Here is a 21794-nt window from a genome sequence, read left to right as displayed (position 1 = left end):
GGGTTCAGCTGCCTAATTTTACTGTAAACAAGTATCCCACATCACAAAGATCACCACAACTGGCACTATGGGACTGATGCCTCCTAGATGTGCCAAGTGTCGTTGACTCCCACTGGAGTCAACTTACCTGTCTTCAGTGGGAAATGAGTGCACTCAGGCCATCTCAAGATGTGTTCTGAACCTTACTGAATCATGACCTCCTTGGCAGTCATAGCATAGATGTCTAAGGAGCATGGAGGCTGAAAACTTGAAGTTTTCATTAAACTAAATAAATGAAGGGCCAGATTTTCAGCCTTTAGGTAGGTGCATAGGTCTAGGGTTGGGCCTCTGAGTAGGACAGTTTTCTCTCAAAGCTAGTGATGTTCCATCCAGGTCAGTGTTGAAATACATTGATAGGGAAGTGTACAGAAGCTTGCACTTCTCCTGCCTTGTTGCTGGTCCATGGATACACAGAGAACTTCAGTCTCCAGGGCTGTCAATCTGGCAACTTTCACCAGCAATAAAAATTAACTTTAGAAAATGTATATAGACAGATATTTAAAAAAATAATAATCATGTGCTGGCTAAGACCTCGTGTGCCTAGTTTAATCTATACTTTGTTTTACAGGTGAGTCAAACACCTTCAGAAATTCAAGTTCATAACACAAATGGAGAACTAGCCCTAATTATAATGGCACCTGTTGGTGCCCCGTACTTAGAACTATTAATCTGTCTCTTCCTTTTCCAGGTTTTAAACAGCAGGCAGAAACAGTCCTCATTCCCATTTTCAGCTAAGCTAAATGCAGCATATAATTTACAATGCCATAAAGGAAGCAGGGATAGTAAAAATGATAGAACCTGCACTACATTTTTAAATTTCTCTCTGGTTCCCAGATTTTAGCATGTTTATATTTTACTGTCTCATTTTGTTTTGCTGCCACAGTCGTGCAGTTACATGATGATGGGATGAAGGAAGGTATAGGAAGGGAATTAAAAATACTTTCTCAATAGTTTCACTGCTGGCTTAAATATTCTTTGAAAGAAATGCTGACGCAAAGACTTTTACTTATATAAGGAAGGTGAATGAATTAATCAGGTAATGCTGGATTCAGGTAACAGTGTTAGGTTCACTGGCGGGCTGCCATTTTGCACTAAAGCCAAGATCCATGGCTCGGTGATGCTCAAAAGTAAGCACCAAGATTCCTAGCGCTCACCTCTACCATTTAATAAAAATCACAATCCTGATTAAGATACTGGAAAACAATGAAGTCTTATTTAATTTGTTTTCATTTCCTCAAGAAAACGTTATGTGGACATTACAGATGGAGTCACCTGAGCAGTGTGTACATTAACCTTTGGAAGCCACTTTGGTCACATGCTACCCAGAACCAAACTTTATGTCACCCATTTTAAATGTCACCATATCTGAATTTACATAAGTAGCTGTATCTTTCCTGATTACCTCGCTGATTAAAAAAAAAAGTTTACTGTAAAGCGTTCATAGATTTGCAGATCAAATTGGCTCAGCAATGTGTAAACATGGCATTCAAAAGAGGGTTGAAAAACCTGATCGTTAACAAAGTAAAAACAACTTTGAATAACTAAAGAGGTCAACCCAAGGTGTCTGGCTTATAGTTTGAACAAGGTTTGACATGTACTTTAGGAACTATACTATACTACTACTGCAGAACTGTGGAGCTGAAAGGTCGTCAATAATCAACGTGAAATGAGAAGGAAGTCTCAGTCCAGTTCCTAATGGAAACGTGTCCACAAGGCAATGATGATGACCACATTGGAATGCTTCTTAGCTGCCTTAGGTGGACAAGGATTGAACAGGGTTAAGGCTCATAAATGAGATAGAGATTAAAAGACAATAGGGACTCAATAGCTATGTTTTACCTATCTATGCATTAATAGAAGACTGCAGTCTCCAGTGCTGTCCATCCAACACCTTTAATGAAAAATAAATTTTAAAAATACCCTAGAATCTGGAAATATGACAATTGTGATTCCAAAATATTTACACTTTTGTAGCATTTTCCCTTTGGTCAATGATTAATTTTACACCACAGATCTTCCCACCAGGCTGCTGCCTCAACAGTTGTGTATTTTTTTGTTGTATTTTCATGCTAGGTTGAAGATGACAATCACCTAGGAGATGGGGGTGGGGTGTTAATCAATTTAGAGAAAAAAGGAAAACACTTGAACCTTTCAAAGCCCATGGACCCCATCCGGTTCCTATTGAAACCAACAGGACCTTTGTGCATGTAACTTAATAAAAGTTTCACCCAAAGAGATGGCAGAGCAACTATATATTATTAAATGCAACAATGTGTAATTTGAAGTAGTACAACAAATAGGAGTCAGGAAATTTAAATTTAATGTTCCGACACCAAGAATAATTTGGCAACATTTGGCATATGGAGTAATTTCTATTCAAATTTTTGTCTTGTTAAATGGGTTTTTGATCTCTTTGATGCTAAATGTTAATTACAAAATATACAGGGCGTGCAACACTGTCAGGGGCCCAGCACAAGGCCTATGCAGCTACCTGAAGGCTGAAAATGTGCCCCTTTATTTATTTATTTTAATGAAAGGTGTGTTTTCAAGATACCACAGAATGCATCAAAAACTGCATAGAGACCCTAAAAAAAAAATCAATGGACCTGTGACTAGTCTAACACTTGCTATTTTCTAGTGTCCCTGATGTTAAGCCAATTTGGCGGTGGATTTGGCTGCGTGTATGTATTTCTGAGACATTTGCAGTCACCCCTCGTGTAAATTATCCAAGAAGCAACCTAAGAGCAGCAACCCTGTAAGTGCTCGGCTGAACAGAGAGAACATCCAGTTCTCCCTTCCTTTATGTGATGTCAGATGGGGGGTGTATGTGTGTGCAGAACTTCATTTAATTCTACTCAGGCTATAAGCAGATGGACATTGTGTATATTCAACTGTGGTTTTTCAATCAATCACATAATTATTTAGTTTAAAATATTTTCCAGAAACAGTTGCTACCTCTCATCAAGAATTATTTCCACACATTTTTTCAAAATTCAGCTGGTTTTGGATTATTTGCCTGAAAAACTCAAAAAGGGACTCAGGATAGATTCCCCCCCCCCAATCTTATAAAGCGCACACACACAAAAAAGACTAATTGCAGTTTCCTCAAATTTAAGAACAAAATTAGCTCAGACTGAGGACAAGTATGGAATGTTTCAAACTGAAAAATAAATTTTGAGCAAACCGTTATTGTCTGAAAGCAAGGAGCTGTCACTTTTGTTACTCGTGAAACTGTCCTTTAACAATTCATATTAAAGTGAAATTCCCCTACTTAGGGCTGATCCAGCTCCACTAAAGGCAATGGAAAATGGAAAGTGGATCAGGCTGTAAGTGAGCATAATGCTCACCTTCAACCTAACTTTATCAAGCTCAGCCTTGCTTCCATTGTAGTCAATGGGAGTGTTGTCAGTGATGTCAATGAGGAGCGGCATTGTGCTTTGCAGCCTGAGCTAATTTAATAGTTTATGAATGATAACTTGGAAAGGTTTGATAAGTGAAACATGGTTTTTTTTTCACTGAAATCTATGATTAATTTCCCATCAGAATTGAAATATTAACATTTGAAAGGAGCAATTCTTTCATTTGAGATAAGCAATTTTTATATACTCAGTCCTAGTAGTTGGTTCTTTAAGCACCCCTGTTTTCTATTCTCTATTTATGTTCCTCTTTGTGCATATTTATTTTCTTATTTATGCTTATTCAATTATCAACTAATTTTTTTAAACAGATGGAGGAGGCGGCGAAGTGTGATGTGAACCACAAAGTGAAATTATACAGTGAAAAATTGCCTTTGGGAATATTAGGGACAAATTCTGCCCTTTGTATCAAACGACTGCCAAAGAAATCAAGAGAGCCAGTCATACATGTTCAAAGGTAAAATTTGCCCCTAGAATTATAAAGAGTACCTTTGCCTTAGTTACTTAAGTTCACCTATAATGTGCTAGGGGGTTGACCCACTGTAGTGCTCAACTTCCATTATCTTAAACGGGATTTGGAAGCACTCATCACTTTGTTGGCTTGGACCTTTAGTCAATAACTTGAATGAAGGCGCCGCCTTGTCATAGAAGGTGGCACCTTTCTAGCCCTACTTTGAATTCCTTTATTACTGTGCCATTCAATGCCTTTATTTACACCATTGCATTTTTTGTCTTTATATTACTGTGCAGTGATATGTGCTGATGCAGCTAGTGCTGTATCCCTGCTGAAAGCTTTTGCACAGCTGCCAGTTATAACTCGAGCTAGGTGGACAGGTCCAGAGAGCTAATTTGGAGAACGACATCTGTGACTTATGCTTCAGGACCCAGCACCTTGCTGTCTATGGTGTGGTGTAAAACTGAAGTCAAGACTTGACTGAGTTAAAGATTTTAGTGGCGTTTTTTATTAATGACGATAAATCTAAAATAATTGTATATCTGTTTTGTAGGATAGTTATTGCATGGTAATCAAATAGCAGTTCTTTATTAAAGCCATGTTAATTGAAGTTTAACATCTACAGAATATCTGCTCCTCCATTGTATAAACTGTTGAGCTTTGCTGATAACATTCTTGAAGGTCAAAGGAAATTATTTCACTCAAAAGGTTTGATTATTACGAAGCCGAGGCCTGAGGTCAGCATGCACTTTCTACATGTGCACTTGCCATAAACTGTGCACTCAAGCTGGTTATTTAATGAACAAATGGATCTAACCACATGTATGATAACTGCCCAAAGTGCCTGCAAAGTTTAGGGAACTTGGGCCTCAACTTTCTGAAAATCAGACCCATGACAACTGCAATCCAGTGTTTCTCTTTGGAATTTGGACCAAACAGTGGCTATTTCATTAACATCCAATGACAGTCTTATACTAACATAGGCCCCAGTGCAGTAAAGCACTTAAGCACGTGTTAACTTTAAGCATATGCTTAAGTTCCATTGACTTTAATTGAACTTTAATCACATGCTTAAGTGCTTTCCTGAATCAGGGATATATTTACTGAAGGTTGAACAAGTATGCAATAATATACACCTCTACCCCGATATAACACGACCCGATATAACACGAATTGGAATATAACGCAGTAAAGCAGTGCTCCGGGGGGGTGGGGGGGCTGTGCACTCCGGTGGCTCAAAGCAAGTTCGATATAATGCGGTTTCACCTATAACGTGGTAAGATTTGATTTTTTGGCTCCCGAGGACAGCGTTATATCGAGGTAGAGGTGTAGGTGTTTACTCTAGGGATGTTAAACTTCCAGTAACATATTCTTAATCATTGTCTGGTATCTAGCTAGATAACAGGAATACAATGTCCTGTTATACGTCCAATCCAGTACTCCTCATCCAAAAAAAACTTCCAGTTGATTCTCTAGTGTGAAAATGTCTCATTGATTTCAACAGGAGTTTTGCCTGAGAGCCCAATGTTGCTGATCCACATCAGTGTTCTTTGCTCACAAGCAGGCACTTGAGACACAAGTGGAAGCCACCACTCAGCCACATCAGGGAACGCAGTGTCTTGCATTGTTCTGCAAAAGACACCTGACCTCCAGAAGGCTTCAGAAGCAGCAGCATCTGGCACTCCTCAGTGAGAGGGATTGTATGTTTGCAATAATGCAAAGTCTTGGGGGGAAGAGGGGAGAGGCAAAAGGGGAATTAGACAAACAAAAGGGGGATTCTCAAGGCTCCTAAAGGGCTCAAGAACCACCCTCTGGGAATGGTTAAATCGAAACAACATATATTATCTGTCCCTCAATTTTATATTAAATAATTAGTTACATATTTGAGACACTTCAGCGAAAATTTTCAAATGTAAATGCCCGGAGTTGGGTAATTAAATCCAAATTTAAGCTCTTCAGGAAAAGTGGCCTTACTTTCAAAGGTACTGAGCCTCCGCCTCTCTCCACCAACTCCTATTGCCTTCACTGAGCATTCAGCACATCTGACAATCAAGCACCTTTTATTTAGGTGTCCAAATATGGGATTTTAGGTGCCTAATTTTAGGCACCCAAGCCTGACCTTAATTCAATGTGACACTAAGTTCCTGTATAATAACTACAGACCAGGCATGGCTTCACATTCTCTAAACAAAGCACCTGCAATTCTGCTTGAGACGATGATATCTAAAGGAGGACAGAAGGTTATTTGGACTCCATTGGTTCCACAGATAGAACAATGGACATGCAAATTGTCCCATTCATACTTACTTATGCCAAAATATGTAATGAGCATCAGGAACAAGTTTGTTATGTGGGCTATTAGGCAGAGACCAAAGCCTGCTAACTTACTTCACTTAGGATGTAATCTGACAGATATTTGGTGAATCTGGTTAAGGCTGGAGTAGTATCTTAGAGGTGAAAGGCCAGTGACTAATCCACTGAAGCACACAAAACACTATAGCATTACATTTGGTTTTGTCTTTAAGTGGATTATAGTTTTAAAAAAAATAAACTGGATTTCTCTAACAATTTAAGTGCTGCAGTGCTACAGCTCAAAGCAAGATGTGCCACACGATGCTTATGCACAACAAGGGTATGTTGAAGGAGGCCCACTCAAGAGGTAGCCATGGCAACCTTCAGAAAACAACCAGTTTTCTTAACAGCAATTATTTATCAGTGTCCATGGGGATCTCTTATGGAAAAAAAAAAAAAATCTGAAAATGCGTAGGGTGCCAGATAGATTTGCCTACCTTTGACAGTAAAAAGAGAAACGATTGTAGGCCCAGAATTACAGTCCTTACTCAGACAAAACTCCCACTGAAGAACAAAGGAGTTTTGCATGAGTAAAATCTGTAGGACCAGATACTGTAAATATAAAGAAACAATTTATGGGAGGGAGAAGGAACAGGAGTTAGACAGGGCTGTAAAGTTTTACTTTGGACAAGAGAGAAGCGGTGATCAGCACTAACCTTGAATTGTCCTCTTGAAGAAAGCTTTGCAGGCCTCACATGAAGCCACCCCATAGTGGTACCCTGACGCAATGTCACCACACACCAAACACAGTCTTTTGGGCATCGAGTTCAGCATATATTCACACTTGGTCTGTGAATCTTCAGCAATGGTGCTAGAGCAGTCATCATATCGTTTCCTGACGGGCCCATTGCCCCCAAGCCCTGCAGCGGAAGGGTAGAGGGGTGGTGAGTCCAGCCCATTCTGATGTCCATTCATGGTTGAACTGTAGCTCCCGCTGGCGTCTGAAGAGCCACCAGGGCTATGGTGGTTGATGCTGTCCGTCAAAGAGGCGGGGCTTGATGGTTCCGTCTTGATATATGACGAACAGCTGGAATCAATGTGTCGATCTTTGCTTGACATTCTGCAGAGAAGCCTGCATTGTGGGAGAGGGAGGGAGGGAGGGAGGGAGAGAGAAGAATCTGTGTATTAAAGACAGCGCTCTTTAAGATTGCTCTGCAAGGGCTAGGGACCGCACATCATTCATTCATTAGTCAATACCTCTTGTTCTACATGAAGGTAATCAGCATAAGGGCATGACAGAGCTTTATCAAAGCCTCAGACAGGCAGTAAACAAAAACTTTAAAGAGACCAAACCCTTTTTTCTCCCCGTTCTTTCTGCTAGACTGCGTGTCGATTTCAAACCAACTCTCTAAATTTTGAACTTGTCATCCAGTGAGTCAGGAATTCAGAAACCCATTTGATTATTAGAATTTATTTCATTTTCCCCTCCCCCACTGCATTTTTCCTTGCATAAATTCCACTATCGACAGAATCAAACATTTCTGAGTTTGAAGTGATAAATGTTGTGCTCAGTAATTACTGTTTGTCAGCACTTTTCAATAAAGCATAACTGCATCATCTATTGATCTGACCATGGAATTGAAGAATAAGTCTCCCAATTACTTTTTATTATTAAAATTTCTTTATTAGGTATAGCTATTTAGTAATGAAGTAATATCATCTCAGGATTCTAACAAATAATTAAGGTTGGACACTAGTTTCACAAAATCTAAGTGGGATGATTCATCATCTCTGGCTGCAATTACTTTCTAGCCATTATCCTCAGACTAACCAGTAATAACTATGCCAGCACCCCATATATCTACGGTTCTAGAGGAGCTGACATTTTACATTTTACTTTCTGGGTTAACAAAAAAAAAGGAGGAAATGGATAAAAGTTTTATCTTTCAAAGGGTGAGATCTTTGATTGCCCTATTTCTTAATTCTTGTTTTCAGAATTGAGCATGTGAAGCAGAGACACAAGACACTTGATCTGACAAATTAGCTTTCTCTCAAGAAAAAAAACACACCCTCTTTCCTTTTCTTTCCCGTATGTAAAGCTAACTGTCCTTTTTTGGCAGGAGGAAGGGGGTTGGAGGATAGCATAATATTTAGAAAGGTTATGATCAGATATTACCTTCGCTGTCTGTTACTGTGATTACTAAGCCACAGTGGCAAATGGCATGCTGGGCAAAGCCTTTGTCACTCCCAGTTCACAAACGAACAAGTCTCTGATGACTTTTTCTCAGTTGAATGCAACCACTATATAAGCCCACACACATGTGGTTATACACTATTGTTTTGGAAACAACCACATTAAAATCAAGTGTAGTTGCGTTTGCAGCAGGCAATTTGGCAGACTTAAAATAATTTCACATCAGTTTTGAGATGTTACAGCTCTTCTCTTGCTCACATTTATGTGCCATAATAAAATTCATATGCAGCTTTAAGCTCTGCAGCCAAATTCATTGGTGTAAATCAGAATGAAATTCAGCAACTAGATTTAAGTTTATTCTTACACCACAGTAATCAAGATCAGAATTTGGCCCCTCCCTAGAAATGTCCACTTAGAGTAAGATTTACCCTATATTCAAAGTGGGATTTAGGTGGTCATAGGGCCTTGGTTATTGGGGTGAATTTTACCAAAAAGAATATCAAAAACAAATTGCATGTGAATATGAAACAAACAACAGACTGATGATTGGAAACTTCACTCACTACACCTAAACACTATTTTTATTTGGGATGGGGAGGGAGCAAAACCATTCTGTGTCAGCACATAAACCAAGGAAATGGGAAGGTTAAATCCTTAAAAATACCTTATTGCTTTGGACCACCTGCTTGTGTTGTCCTTTTCTCAAGAACTAGTGGGGGTAAGGGGGAGGCGGAGAATCCCCTTGCCACCCTGCACTAGTGCATGCCTTTCCTTCTGCATCTGCTGCCTTGTACCCGTCACTGTTAATGAGTGTTGTAATTAATAGATAGCTCTCTCTTGTCTCTCTACTTGCACTCTGGGCTAAGCACTTTTCTCAAGTCAACGTTTGAAAGAAAGCGGGTCGGCACTGACTTACAGCAGCTCTGCAAATTCCTTTTAATTTAGAGCACTTACACCACCACTCCACTTATTACCTTATAATTACTGGACCGCTCTCACATACATTATGATCTTAGACTAGAGTTAGAAGTTATTAGGGTACTAAAACATGGTCTCTCTCTCTCTCTCTCTCTCTCTCGTTCTGTGACACTGAATTTTATACAGCTATGATAAAAAATATCAATTAACTCTTTCACAATCTACCAACTAGAGGTCCTTTTCTTGAATACAAGTGCCTGGCCTTTCTTTAGCCTTCCTTTTGTTGCGATTCCATGCATAAAATAATCACTGTTACAACCATAGGAGCACAACTATATATTCTCTAGTCTCTGCTGGTGGCACATTCTTCTCTCTGCAAGATTCCTACTGGTGAATTTGCTCTAGTTTAGGGAATAATTTATTAGAGTACAAACTCTGATGTCACCTTCCCATTCCCAGAATCATTATTTGATTACTTAATATTAAGTCAACAACTAATTAGTTGTCCAAATGCATGTCTTAGCTGGTGAAAAAATGGGTTTCTCCTAGTATACTGTCAGAACCAAAATATTATCTCTCCTCTTCACAAGCTCAAGATCTGATCTCCAATGCGGTATAGGTTAACAGCTACTATGCTGGTTTTTGAACTGGCAGTTTCTAGTACTAATCAAGGTTTATCTGCTCTTGGCTGCAGTTTCAGTAGTGAAAACTGGATTGGTGCACAGGAGTACAGAAGTACAGTTCAAACTAACCACTGCAAGGAGATAGGAAAATAGTAGCTTTCAGTGGATGAAAAGTTGCTCAACTCCCCGAAGAAGCAAACCAAAGAAAGGATATATGTATATCTGTGACATTGGCAGTGCATGGACAACAGGCACGTGTTTCCTGCTGATTTTATTTCTCCATTACTGCACCACTTTCAAATGGAAGAGACTCAAGAGCCGTCTACATCGGTGGTTTTCAAACTGCGGGTCACGACCCAGTACTGAGTCGCGGAATGTAAGGCACTGGGTCGCGATGGCTCTGGTCAGTACCTCCGACTGGGCTGTTAAAAGTCCCACTGGTGGTGCTGCCCGGCTAAGACAGGCTAGTCCCTACCTGTTCTGACACCGTGCTGCGCCCCGGCAGCAGCCAGCAGCAGGTCCGGCTCCTAGACGGGGGAAGGGAGGGCACGGCACTCTGTGCACTGCCCCTGCCCCGAGCACTGGCTCCCGGCTAGTGAGAGCTGGAGGGGGCGGTGCCTACAGGCGAAAACCATGCAGAGCTGTTTGTGTGCCTCCATCTAGGAGCAGGACAAGTCCCGCTGCAAGCTGCAGGCTGCTTCCGGGGCGCAGTGTGGTCCGTGGTGCCAGGAGAGGCAGGAAGCCTGCCTTAGCACCCCCGCTGCGCCGCTGACCGGGAGCCGCCTGAGGTAAGCCCGTGCCCCAACCCTGCACCCCAATCTCCTGCCCCAGCCCTGAGCCCCCCCAAACCTAGATCCCCTTCCTGTATCCCAAACCCCTCATCCCTGGCCCCAGCCCAGAGCCCTGACATCCTTCCGCACCCCAACCCTCTGCCCGAGCCCAGAGCCCCCTTCCACATCCTGAACCCCTCATTCCTGGCCCCACCCCGCAGCTCTCACCCCCACAGCCCTCATCCCTGCACCCCCAACCCTCTGCCCCAGCCCTGAGCCCCTACCACATCCCAAACCCCTCATCCCCAGCTCCGCTGGGTCATGGGCATCAACAATTTTCTTCACCTGGGTCACCAGAAAAAAAGTTTGAAAACCGCTGATCTACACCTTTGACAGGTTGGGCCATCATCAAGTCATCTCACTAAACATTTGGAATAATGCCCAAACCAGATCTCAGTAAGAATGTTGCCTCCTAATTACTACTTAGCTCATTACACTGAAGACTTCCTAGACACAACTGCATTATATTCTAAAACTACAGTTGGAGCTTAATTCTCTATTCCTCTATGTCTCTGAAAGTCTACAGCTCTATTATTCAAGCCTGAAATATTCACAACTATCTATAAATTCAATTGTCAGCTCGTGGGTTTTATTCTAGACTTCACTTCAATCTAAAATTAGAGGCACTAAAATTCACATTAACTCTAAGAGGAATGTAGTGAATAAGACTTTATTTCAAAAGAACACCTTTTTGTCAGAAAGAGCTATTTTCAAGATGATGGCTTTATCTGCATTCAAAGAGAATAAGCCCAATTCCAGATTGTGCTGTTAATGCAGAATTTTTTTAGGTCACATTGGATTAATAAAAACCTAAATTTAGTTAAGTTGTATGAATGGAAATAACATGTTTCATATGAAAGTGTACAATATTTATTTTAAAGTCTTGGTGGGGTTGTTTTTTCTTTATTATTTTAAGTCAAATGAATGATAGCTCCACTGGAGGTGGGATATGTTACCTGGTGTTCTTTCTGAGTTGGCTGCTTTTAGCAATAAGCAATAGTGGTTTCAAGCACTTTACTGGTTTGCCAAAATCTCCCGTACAGGGTATACCCACATGTGCTTTCTAAAACCTCTCTCAGCTACTCATGAACAAAACTGGCGACATTGCTGACTTTGGGTTCACAATCCATTCAGTGCCCACAAAGACAGCAACTTCAGTTTGCTCTAACAATAGTCCCATCCAAGGGAGAACAGATTCTTAGGAAAACAGTCAGGCCACTTCAAACTTTTAATACTACATCTTAAGTTACATCCCTTCACGTCTGCTATAATGCCAAGATGCAAAAATCCTTCATCTGAGCAAAGTTTAGCTATTTGGCCCAATGCTTTTGGTAGAAAGTTAGAGAGAGGGAATGCTAGCAAATGCACTTAAAACCACTTAAAATAGCATTTTAAATAAAACAATGTTAGATATTTTGCATGCCACATTTTTCTACAAGGCCAGGAATTTTCTAAATATCACTAATGAAGGTGTTAGTGGCATTACATTTATATTGCTATCTACCTGCTACACTGCTAATGATATTGACAATGCTGACACTGGTTAAATCAGTATCAATGTCCTAGTGGAACGTATAAAATAATTGGGCCCAATTAGTCTTAGCGGAGGAAACTCTCCCACCATTCAAGTCAACGGGTGCTTTTCCACAACCAAGACGGCAGGATTAGGCTATTTGGTTAGAATATTGTTTTCTCCATCCTTCCCTTATTTGACATATGTAAAAGAATAAAAATAAACAAATAATGACATCCTGGGATTGGAAAATGGGCCAAATTTTGCTCCAAGTTACACCAGCACAGCCCCACTGACTTCAACGGTGCTGCAGTGATGCCGTAACTTAGAGCAGAGCGACCCTTTGTCCCAGTAATTGCACTGGTCACCAACAAACAAACAAACATTTACCAAGATTCTACATAATGGTATATGAGATGTCACAGTTGTTTTCTATTGTAAAGGAGATTTTCTTTGGTAACACACTGTACTGTGTTAATTGTAACTTCTATAAACAAGCCAGTGAGATAGGAATTATTATACACACTTATACACAGGCACTTTAAGAATGCCATCCGTCCACTATCTTCCAACATGCTTCTCAAACATCAATTGTGGTCGACTGACAAAACCCCCGTGAGGCAGGGGTATCCCCCGTGTAGTGGGCAAGAAAGCCTTGCCCAGGATCACACATGAAGTCTTTAACAGAGCCAGGAATAGAACCCAGCTTGCCATTCTTCCAGGGCCACACTTTAACCACACAGACCAGCCTTCCTCTCATACGCTGTGTTTGCCTTTTAGTAACGTTTCACTTTCTGTACCAAAATCAATAGACAGAGAACAGTGAGGCGTGCACCAGAGATTTCCTATATTTTGTTCCTTTGAATGGAAGAGAAAAAGTATGTGTGTGGAAGGAAACCAAAATGTTGCCTCTTGCAGTGACACCCAAGTCACCTCGAGACTCTCTCACAAGCTCTTGTTACAGAGCTGAGTTACAATTTCAGCTGAACTACTTTACAATGAGCATTTTTTTTCTGCTTCAGCTAATTGCACTCTAGTAAAGTGGCAAAATGTGAATCACTTAGTAGGAAAATGGGCACCAGCTGCTATTGTCAGAGAATGGTGATGTCGAAGAAAGGAAAAGCGACTGAATGAAGTGTCATGTCAGAAATCAACGGTGCAACGTGTGATTTTAGAAAACATGACTACTTTACAGAGACAGGGTGTCATTATGGCATCACAGTAATACGGTGCTTTGACAACTGCTGGGTCTAACATATCATCATTGCATTAAGGTGCACTGGCTTAGTTGGGGGAAGGAACAGAAAGGATTCCTTCTTTTAATAAGAAATATCTTAAGGTCTGCCTGGTTAACCTAATGGATGAGATCATTAATTGCAAAGTAAGCATTGCTAATCCTGACCCCTCCACCACCACACACATCCATGTTATGCATTAGGCCTTTATTAACAAACATCCACGCATGGCCTACTGAGGAGTACTTAGTCGCCAAAAAGATGGATATGACTTTCTACATTGTTTTACAAATTTTGAGCAACTTCTCTAAAATTTAAGTTTCTTCTGCTTTTTAAATTTTTCTAGCAGTTTCCATCATTCCATCACTAAAAGCGTGCTGAAGCAAGCAAACAGCTCTCTCCAGGGCTGATGTCAGCACTGCTGACTGTTGGAGCTGTGGAAGCAGTATATGTAGACATCAAGTTGCTGCAAGCAGCAGCCCATGTTACCTGGAGATCAAGAATCTGCAGCCAAATTCCAGCTTCCCAACCGGTATCATGAATCTGCATGTAACCTACTAAGCCACACCACAGAAGAATGCACAATCATTCATTTTCAGTTCAAAGGCCAATATCCCAGGACTCTCAACTTCACCAGAACTGCATTATTTTTAAAAACTGCAAATTTTCCCAACTATCGACTCAAATGTAATAATTCTATGCCCTATAAAGTTAGGGAGAATATTTTTAACCTTTTTTCCCTACATTTTTTATTTATGTAAAGCAATCACAATTGCTCCTCACTCTTGCAAGTTGATTCCCCGCACTTCCTGGTTGATAAACTTTATTAATGGGAAGCATGTGGTCCTGTGATATCACAACGTGTTGCAAATGATCATTGTTGACAGTTTTTGCGCTTAAGGATTAGATCTGATGCAGTAATGCATACTAGTGTAATTTATCCTTAGCTCATTTCCTTGGACCTATTTCAATTTAGGGTGAGCATCTCTTGCTTATAGCTCTAAATACTGTAGGCGAGCAACTGGCAAATCAATAAAACTGCTAAATGCATAATAATACTGTGTAATTACATACAGGATGTTTTGCATAATTAACTACCTGAGGTGTTCCTTGATATAATGGATACTGATCTAGTATAAAGTAACCTATAAGCCTATAAAATACATACTGTTTATACAAACTGAGATTATGCTTAAAACTCTCGTTCTAATAATCTAAACCAGGCTTTGGCACTATATGCGCAAGAGCTTTCTTTTCCTGCCAAGTTCAAATCAATTCTTATGGCATTACTTTATAACTAACGTGATATTTCACTGATGATTACTATTACCCTGATTACTTTGAAGTAATGTAATAATAGCAAAAATACACTTAGATTAAACAAACTACTGCTATTTAATCAATATTATTGAGATAAACCAAGTGTTTTAACAAGTCTGTATATATGCGCTAATGCAGCTTTAATTAAATGTATCCTTAGACATGCACAGTCTCTCTAGCATACTGAGCCCACAGATCGTAAAGACCATGACATGAATCCTAAAATTACTTGTAAGGTTTAAATGTGCAGCAGTTGCAGGCAGCAAAATTTAAATTTTATCACACCACACAAGCACTGTTCTGTGCACCAGGCACTCTCTTGGGAACAAAAAGTTCAGAGGGAAGAAAAATAAATGACCTTGTACCTTTGAGCCAACACACCAGGTGTCTGGATAAGAAGCAGGTCAACTTACACTGGAGATACTGGGCAACAGTGTATGTCACTATGACACACAGGAAGCCTCTAACATGTAAGCAAAAAACTGCAGCTATATGTCACAAACTGAAGTCTAATATTGTATATGCGCCTGTAACATTTATTCATCTGTTGAGATTTACTATGCTACTAACAGACCTCCTCTGTACTAAGCTTTCGGCAGAAAAGAAAGTCGCCCACTTCTACAAATCTTAAGTCTTTCAAATAGAAATATGGATCAATAAAGTTTTCTTGTGTTCAGACAATTCAGTTTTCAAGCACTCAAAGGAAGGAACACACTGAAGAGAAACCAACATGAGAAGCGGATGACAGCTAAATGAAAATCCTTCCAGGGCGTCTGAAATTCATATCCATAAGGGAACGCATGCGTGTGTACTGATGTACACAAATGTATGAAGGTTCCGACACAGATCAACAATAGCGAACAAGCAAAAAGTTAAGGTTGATTCTCAGTTCTTAATTTTCTCCTTCCTCCTTTGTTCCTATAAAATAGGAATATGGTTGTTATTTACAGCCACAACTGTGATATTATTCAAATGCTGGTTTTTACATTTAACTTCCCTGTTTGTTTGCTGGTTTTAAATCCCATATCTTGTTATTTATAATTGCATTAGCTGAGGCCTATAGGCACTACTGTAAGCTGGGGCCCTGTTGTGCCAGGAGTTGTACAAATTAATATTAAGAGATTGTCTATGCTGCAAAGAGGTATAGTGGGAAGGCTGGAACATGACTACTAGAATGGTAGCCAAGAATCATTCTGTGAGAGTAAGTATAAAGACTGGGAACAACAACACGTTTATTAAATTTTATTGTCAAATTATGAGCAAACTATTTTATTTAATGTCACACATTAGGACAGAGTGAAACACCAGCTGGTTAAAAATCCAGCTGGTTTTCTGTGATCTAAATATCTGAGATTATTCTCTATTGATATCAGGCGGAGTTCACCTGATGTTTCCAGCCTCAGGAGAAGTTAAAGTGACAAGGCATCTCCTAACTATTAATTCTGGGAATTCTTTTTAATTAAAAGAAATCAATTGAAATAGTAAAAGAAAATCAACACTGCATTCGTCTAGTTCAAGAAAAGAACCTCCACAAACTACAAAAATAACCAAAGATTTATTCTTGAACGTAACAGGCTTTCCAAAGAAGGATTATTTTGAAATGATTTAGCATCAAAAGCAGTTACTTGTACCAGTCAGAAAGCCAGTACTACAGATCACAGGGACCTAGTTGTCATTTGTCACTGGGGGGGGGGGGGGGGAGGAAGGGGGAAGATGAGAAGAAAATGGCCATAAGTCTCAAGACAGACAAAGTTTGTGTCATCATAGCTTCCACAATTTGTCTCAATGATTTTCTGCTGACTCTCTGAGAGGGAGAGGGAGAGAGAGAGAGAGTGTGTATGTATGTGCGCGCGCTCAAATGTACATCCGGGCCTATCTCATTACCCAATTCCCTCAGTGATTTTCTATAGATTAATTATAATTCGTTCACCCAAATCAGTGTGCTATTGAAGAACAATTAGAAAGAGCATGATAGGAATGATATCAGATCCTGAGTTCCTTAAAGAGTTAGAATGAAAAGTTATGAAGTAAATGACCCAGTTGGTCCCAGTACCTGCCCACCTCCTCTCCCTACATGCACACACACCACAGTGTGTATGTGTGTAAAATACTTGGTGAGTTGGAAAATGACGTTTTCCTGCAATCAGTGTTTAAGTGAATGTTTGTCCCTGTGTGTTACACCATGCTGGCAGCTAGCAGCAGGGAGTCGCTGAGTTGTTACTACATTTGATTTGACTGCCAGTAGGAAGCTTTATTTCTACCAACTGTTAGTTGCCAGCTCTGAGAATCTTCTCTTCAATTCCTGACAGAAATTGCCCCTCTCCCCCATTTTCTTTTCTTGTCCCCTTTTTCACTTTGGAGACCTTTGGCATACGGTGAGGAATCTCCAAGTCACGAAGCATAGAGTCTGTTTGTTCATTTTCAAATTTGCCACCCTAACTGCAAAAAGTGAATTATATTCAGCACCCAGAGGCCTGAATTTGAAATCTGGACCCTAGAATATGGGACAAGTTTACATAAACAAACAGCAGCTCTGGAATTTTATCCTGATGTTTTCTGAAAAATGTGGTATCAGAGGCTGCAGAAATAGCTATAGGCAGATAAAAGCCCCCCCAGCCACATCAACGGATGGGGGAACTTGATGGGGCCAGCAGTGAAAGGGGAACAGTCCCAGTAGCAAGGGAGGGAAACTTTATCCAAGGGATAGTAGGTATCTCCTTCCTTGGGACTCTGGTACCCATTGGCCAGCTGTTGGAGAGGGGTGCTAATGGGCCAGGATTTCCCAGCGCCCAGTATTTAGCCCAGCACAACAGCCATATGGATCCTCTTTTGGCTCCATTCCACCAGCACCACCCTATCCAATCAAACTAGCAATGTGAACCCAGACTGACAGATGCGGCGGGTCTAGTGGTTCGCTTGTTTAGGTGGTCTGGAAGGATTTTTTTCTCCATGGGCCCATTGGCAGAGGAACAGGGAGTTTTTTGCCTGCCTTGCACCACCTTCAAGTTTCGGTGGGTTAAGTAGGAATGCACTTAGTACCTAACTGAGATATTGGGGTGTGCTATTGTTTATTCATTGCCACTTGCACCCAGTTCCCAGTGTGGTTAAGAGAATAAAACGAACTGTTCCCAGCAGTAAAAGACCTGGGATTTTAGTGATGGGCCTTCGGCTTCTGTGATGGGGTGAGACCTTGTGGTCTTAACGGGTTGAGATCCCCACCCTGCTATACCCTCTGTCCCCCTCATGGTGGGGAGGGTTCTAGGACTCAAAGAAAGAGGAGTCCTGGGGGGTAGGCTGAGGAGAGCCTACCTTGTGTTACGGGTTATATAGTAAGCAGCCCTGTAACCCCTGCACTGAAACCAATTAAATGCCTGGAGAGTATGGGTGATGGGTGGGTCATGCCCCTCCACTAGTTTAATATCAGTTGCAACCTGCGCTTAATTCCATGAATGTGTCTGTCCTCATTTTGCCACTGTGTCCACATCAATTTGCGTGGCTTTCACTTACAAGAAAAGCATTTGTTATCTAGCTCTCCATGTGCTTCTTGGATCTAGTTTAATAAACAAACCAAAAAAATCCTGAACACGAGAGTGTTTCCAGAAAGGCTTCTCCCCACTGTCAAAAAAGATGCAATAACTTCAACAATTGTTTGCATTGCTTTTTCCCTACACAATAATGATTTTGATAATTATGATTTAATTATAATGGATCTGACAACAATTTCTAACAATGCATCTTTACAAAAATTAAAGCAATATGAATGAGAGTGGGGTGGGGGGAGGGAAAAAAACAGTGAGACAGTCTGAGAACTCAGGCTGAATGGAAAAGTAATTAACTCTAAAGAGCTAAAACTGTAATTACAGAAAATTTCATTAAAGGGAGGCAGGTGATTCCATTTTCCTAAATATGACAAGGTGCTGTATAAAAATAAAATAGAAGCTGGTTTCGGTGAGTGGAGCAGGAAAGCCATGTCTTTAACCAGATCAAATTCTCGAAATTGGCTGTCAAGACGGGATTGTTGTGATTTATACCCGTCTATCAAGTGCATGAAAAAGAGACAGAGAGAAAAAGAGGCAAGCTGCTGTCGCTTCCATTCGCAAAGCACCTTTAATTTCCACAGCACCATCTGTTACCAAATCTAATTCACATTCCCCCCTAATCTGGTTTAGTTCTGTAATAGTAATTCTTCCACTACCCTTATGAACATGGCTCTCAATGAAAAGCTTTGGTTCTGGGTTGGTAAGAAATTGAATATTATACAGTTAAGGTTCTGGTGACTTAACTGAAGCATGCTCTCCATTAAAATGCACTTCTGGTAAAGGGATTTGTTTCCAGCCAATGCGGAGATATAGAATAGCTCACATTTGAGGGTTCGGGGGGAGGGGGGAGGGAGGGAAGAAAGGAAAAAAAACACCCTGATGATAGGAAAGCAGGCTGGGGACATGAAAGCAAAGGTTGTCATGAAATACAATTGTTGTCAAGTTTAGTCACTTTCAGTACTGGCTATAAAATCACTTTGTCATGGTCTCATACAGAAAGCCTGAAATTGTATTTTTTTTTTTTTTTTAGGAAACTGAGTAGAGTGAGGTATAATATTTTAGAAGGGGAAAATACTTCTTTCAAATTATAAGATGCAAATACACCCAAGATACCAAACAAAAGCTGAAAGGTGGTTAAAACTGTTACTGGGGCAAATTCTCCCAAATGCATACATTTCTGATACTCTCTAGTTGTGCCCTGTCATATTGGGGCAGCATAAATCCAACTCTTTTATGGGAATTTTGCCTCCATAAGAACTACAGGAGTGGGCCTTCATTGCAGTTATGAAGGTTCAGAAATTGAGTCACCTCTAGCCCTCATAGCTCACAGACAGTCTTATATGAATTAATGGCTTACAGGGCTTGGATTTCCCCCTGCGCTCCCATGGATATCAATGAGGATAAAATCCTTGTCCTATTGAGATCAACGGGAATTTTTCCATTGACTTCAATGGGGCCCGGATTCCACCCAGAGATTTTCCTCATTTATTTCAATGGGAGATTGAGGCTCTGTGTCTTGAACTCATAGGAATAGGGCACTTGTCACTTTTAAACATAGGGTTTGAAAAAGGGGGGCTTATTTTCATGCCACTCATAGTAAGGAGTTATAGAATAAATAAAATATCTTTCCCCTCAATGTTGAAACGTATATATTTCAGTTGACAAAAAGTAATCTTATTTCTTTGTCTGCCGACTTCCCAAAAATAAAGCCTGTGGCACAAACAGCTTTAGCCAACACACAGAGTAATGTGTGAGCAATGTGTAGCTGTGAATAGCCCAAGGTTTTTTGTATTTTTTAAAAAGGATTTGCAATAAAAAGAGAAGAGGGAGGCAATACAAAAAAATACATATAAATAGAAAGGGAATATGTTGCAACATGTAGATTGAAGATGAATTATGCACTATATGAAACCTGAATGTATAAAAGAATTCCTAACAGAAGGAAAGACCACAAATGTACAGCTACACTGGAACATCTGTGAAAGGAGATGCACATTATAAAACAAGTAAATGAAATCTGAAGAGGTCTCCTCTGATTTTACTGCTGGACTCTTACGTGATTAAAAGTAAAATATATGGAGCATTAAAATAAACGTTTTTTCCCCCTTAATAGAAAAAGTGAACAAAATCAGCATGGAGTTTGTTTCAAGCAGGACAAAACTTTTGCCACCAGTCATGGACCAAAAGCTTGGATGTACAGGGGTTGATTCCTAACTGTTGTAAATTGTCCTAGCTCCGTTGGCTTAAATGGAGCTAGGACGTTTTACACCCGCTGAGGAACTACCTAACCCAGCAAGTGAATTCAATGGGACTAAGGCCTTGATATTGCAAGGCTCAATGTGCTGGCAGACTACTGCAACTGTGCCGGGCCCCACCCAATTCAAAGGGACTCAGTGTGGGTGCAATAGTCCACCCACATCTGGTGCGCATAAATGGTTGCAGAATCAGAGCCTTAGTCGTTAACATAGAACAAAACGCCTACGCTGTAAGGTCCTAACATTTGCAAATCGCTAATGAAACCTGTAAGAAAAGTGGCCTCACTGCTTGTTTACCTATTTTGATCCCGGTACATTCTGAAAATTAAGGGGGCAAAAAAAGACTTGTATATGATCTTGAAGACTATATCCTCACACATTAAGATACATTGTATAATGTATATCAGATAGAAATGATGGAAGAAAAATCTATCTATCCTAGCTTTTATTTTAATAAGCATGATTATAATTCCTAAAACAAATAAAAATCCCCCCCCCCCCCCCAATCTTTGGCTTTTCACAGTTACACATTGTTCACATACTACTATGTGTAATTCAAAGCTATTTATGCCATTGGGTTTATATGCTGGAGTTTTGCCTCTGGATATTAGCAGCAAAGGTCAGGAAGGAACTGGCATAAATGGATTTCACTTCTACACAGTCTGCGTGAATATAGCAAGCGAGTTTACAGGATAAGCTTCTTTATGAATTACTGATATGGCTTTTAGTGTTTTTAAAAAAGGAAGGAAATTTGGTACCTTTGGAAAATATTTATCCAAGGAAGTGAAGCATCTTGCTATTCTATTTATTGCCTTCAGGGCAGGATTACTGTTGATGCTAAATACTTGCAATTTTAACATGACCACATAGGTACATTGTTAATTACGGTAATATGTGCCTGAATCTGCTTAATTATCACTCAGGCAAGATCTTGACTGAGTTCAACTGGAGAACTTGCCTGAGAAAAGGATGCAAGATTAGGCTGGCAACATTTATCTTATACTGTAAACCATATATTCCAGTTAAAAAAATATGGAGATATACCTATCTCATAGAACTGGAAGGGACCTTGAAAGGTCATTGGGGCCAGCCTCCTGCCTTCACTAGGAGGAACAAGTACTGATTTTTGCCCCAAGTGGCCCCCTCAAGGATTGAACTCACAACCC

At 40.3% G+C, this 21794-nt stretch overlaps 1 protein-coding gene across 17 annotated transcripts in view; it reads right to left on the bottom strand.

The window, feature by feature from the left end:
* Positions 1-21794, bottom strand: part of ESRRG (estrogen related receptor gamma) — a 471624-nt gene that overhangs the window by 150313 nt on the left and 299517 nt on the right. For all 17 annotated transcript variants that reach the window (XM_065589437.1, XM_065589438.1, XM_042850200.2 and 14 more), the window contains one exon: positions 6918-7333. In XM_065589437.1, the coding sequence (XP_065445509.1) occupies positions 6918-7333 (416 nt within the window). The remainder of the gene's footprint in view (positions 1-6917; positions 7334-21794) is intronic.

This window comes from Chrysemys picta, chromosome 3 (genome assembly GCF_011386835.1).
Source record: "Chrysemys picta bellii isolate R12L10 chromosome 3, ASM1138683v2, whole genome shotgun sequence".
NCBI lineage: Eukaryota > Metazoa > Chordata > Testudines > Emydidae > Chrysemys > Chrysemys picta.
Note: the sequence above shows the minus strand (reverse complement) of the source record. Positions and strands in the feature narration are given on the sequence as shown.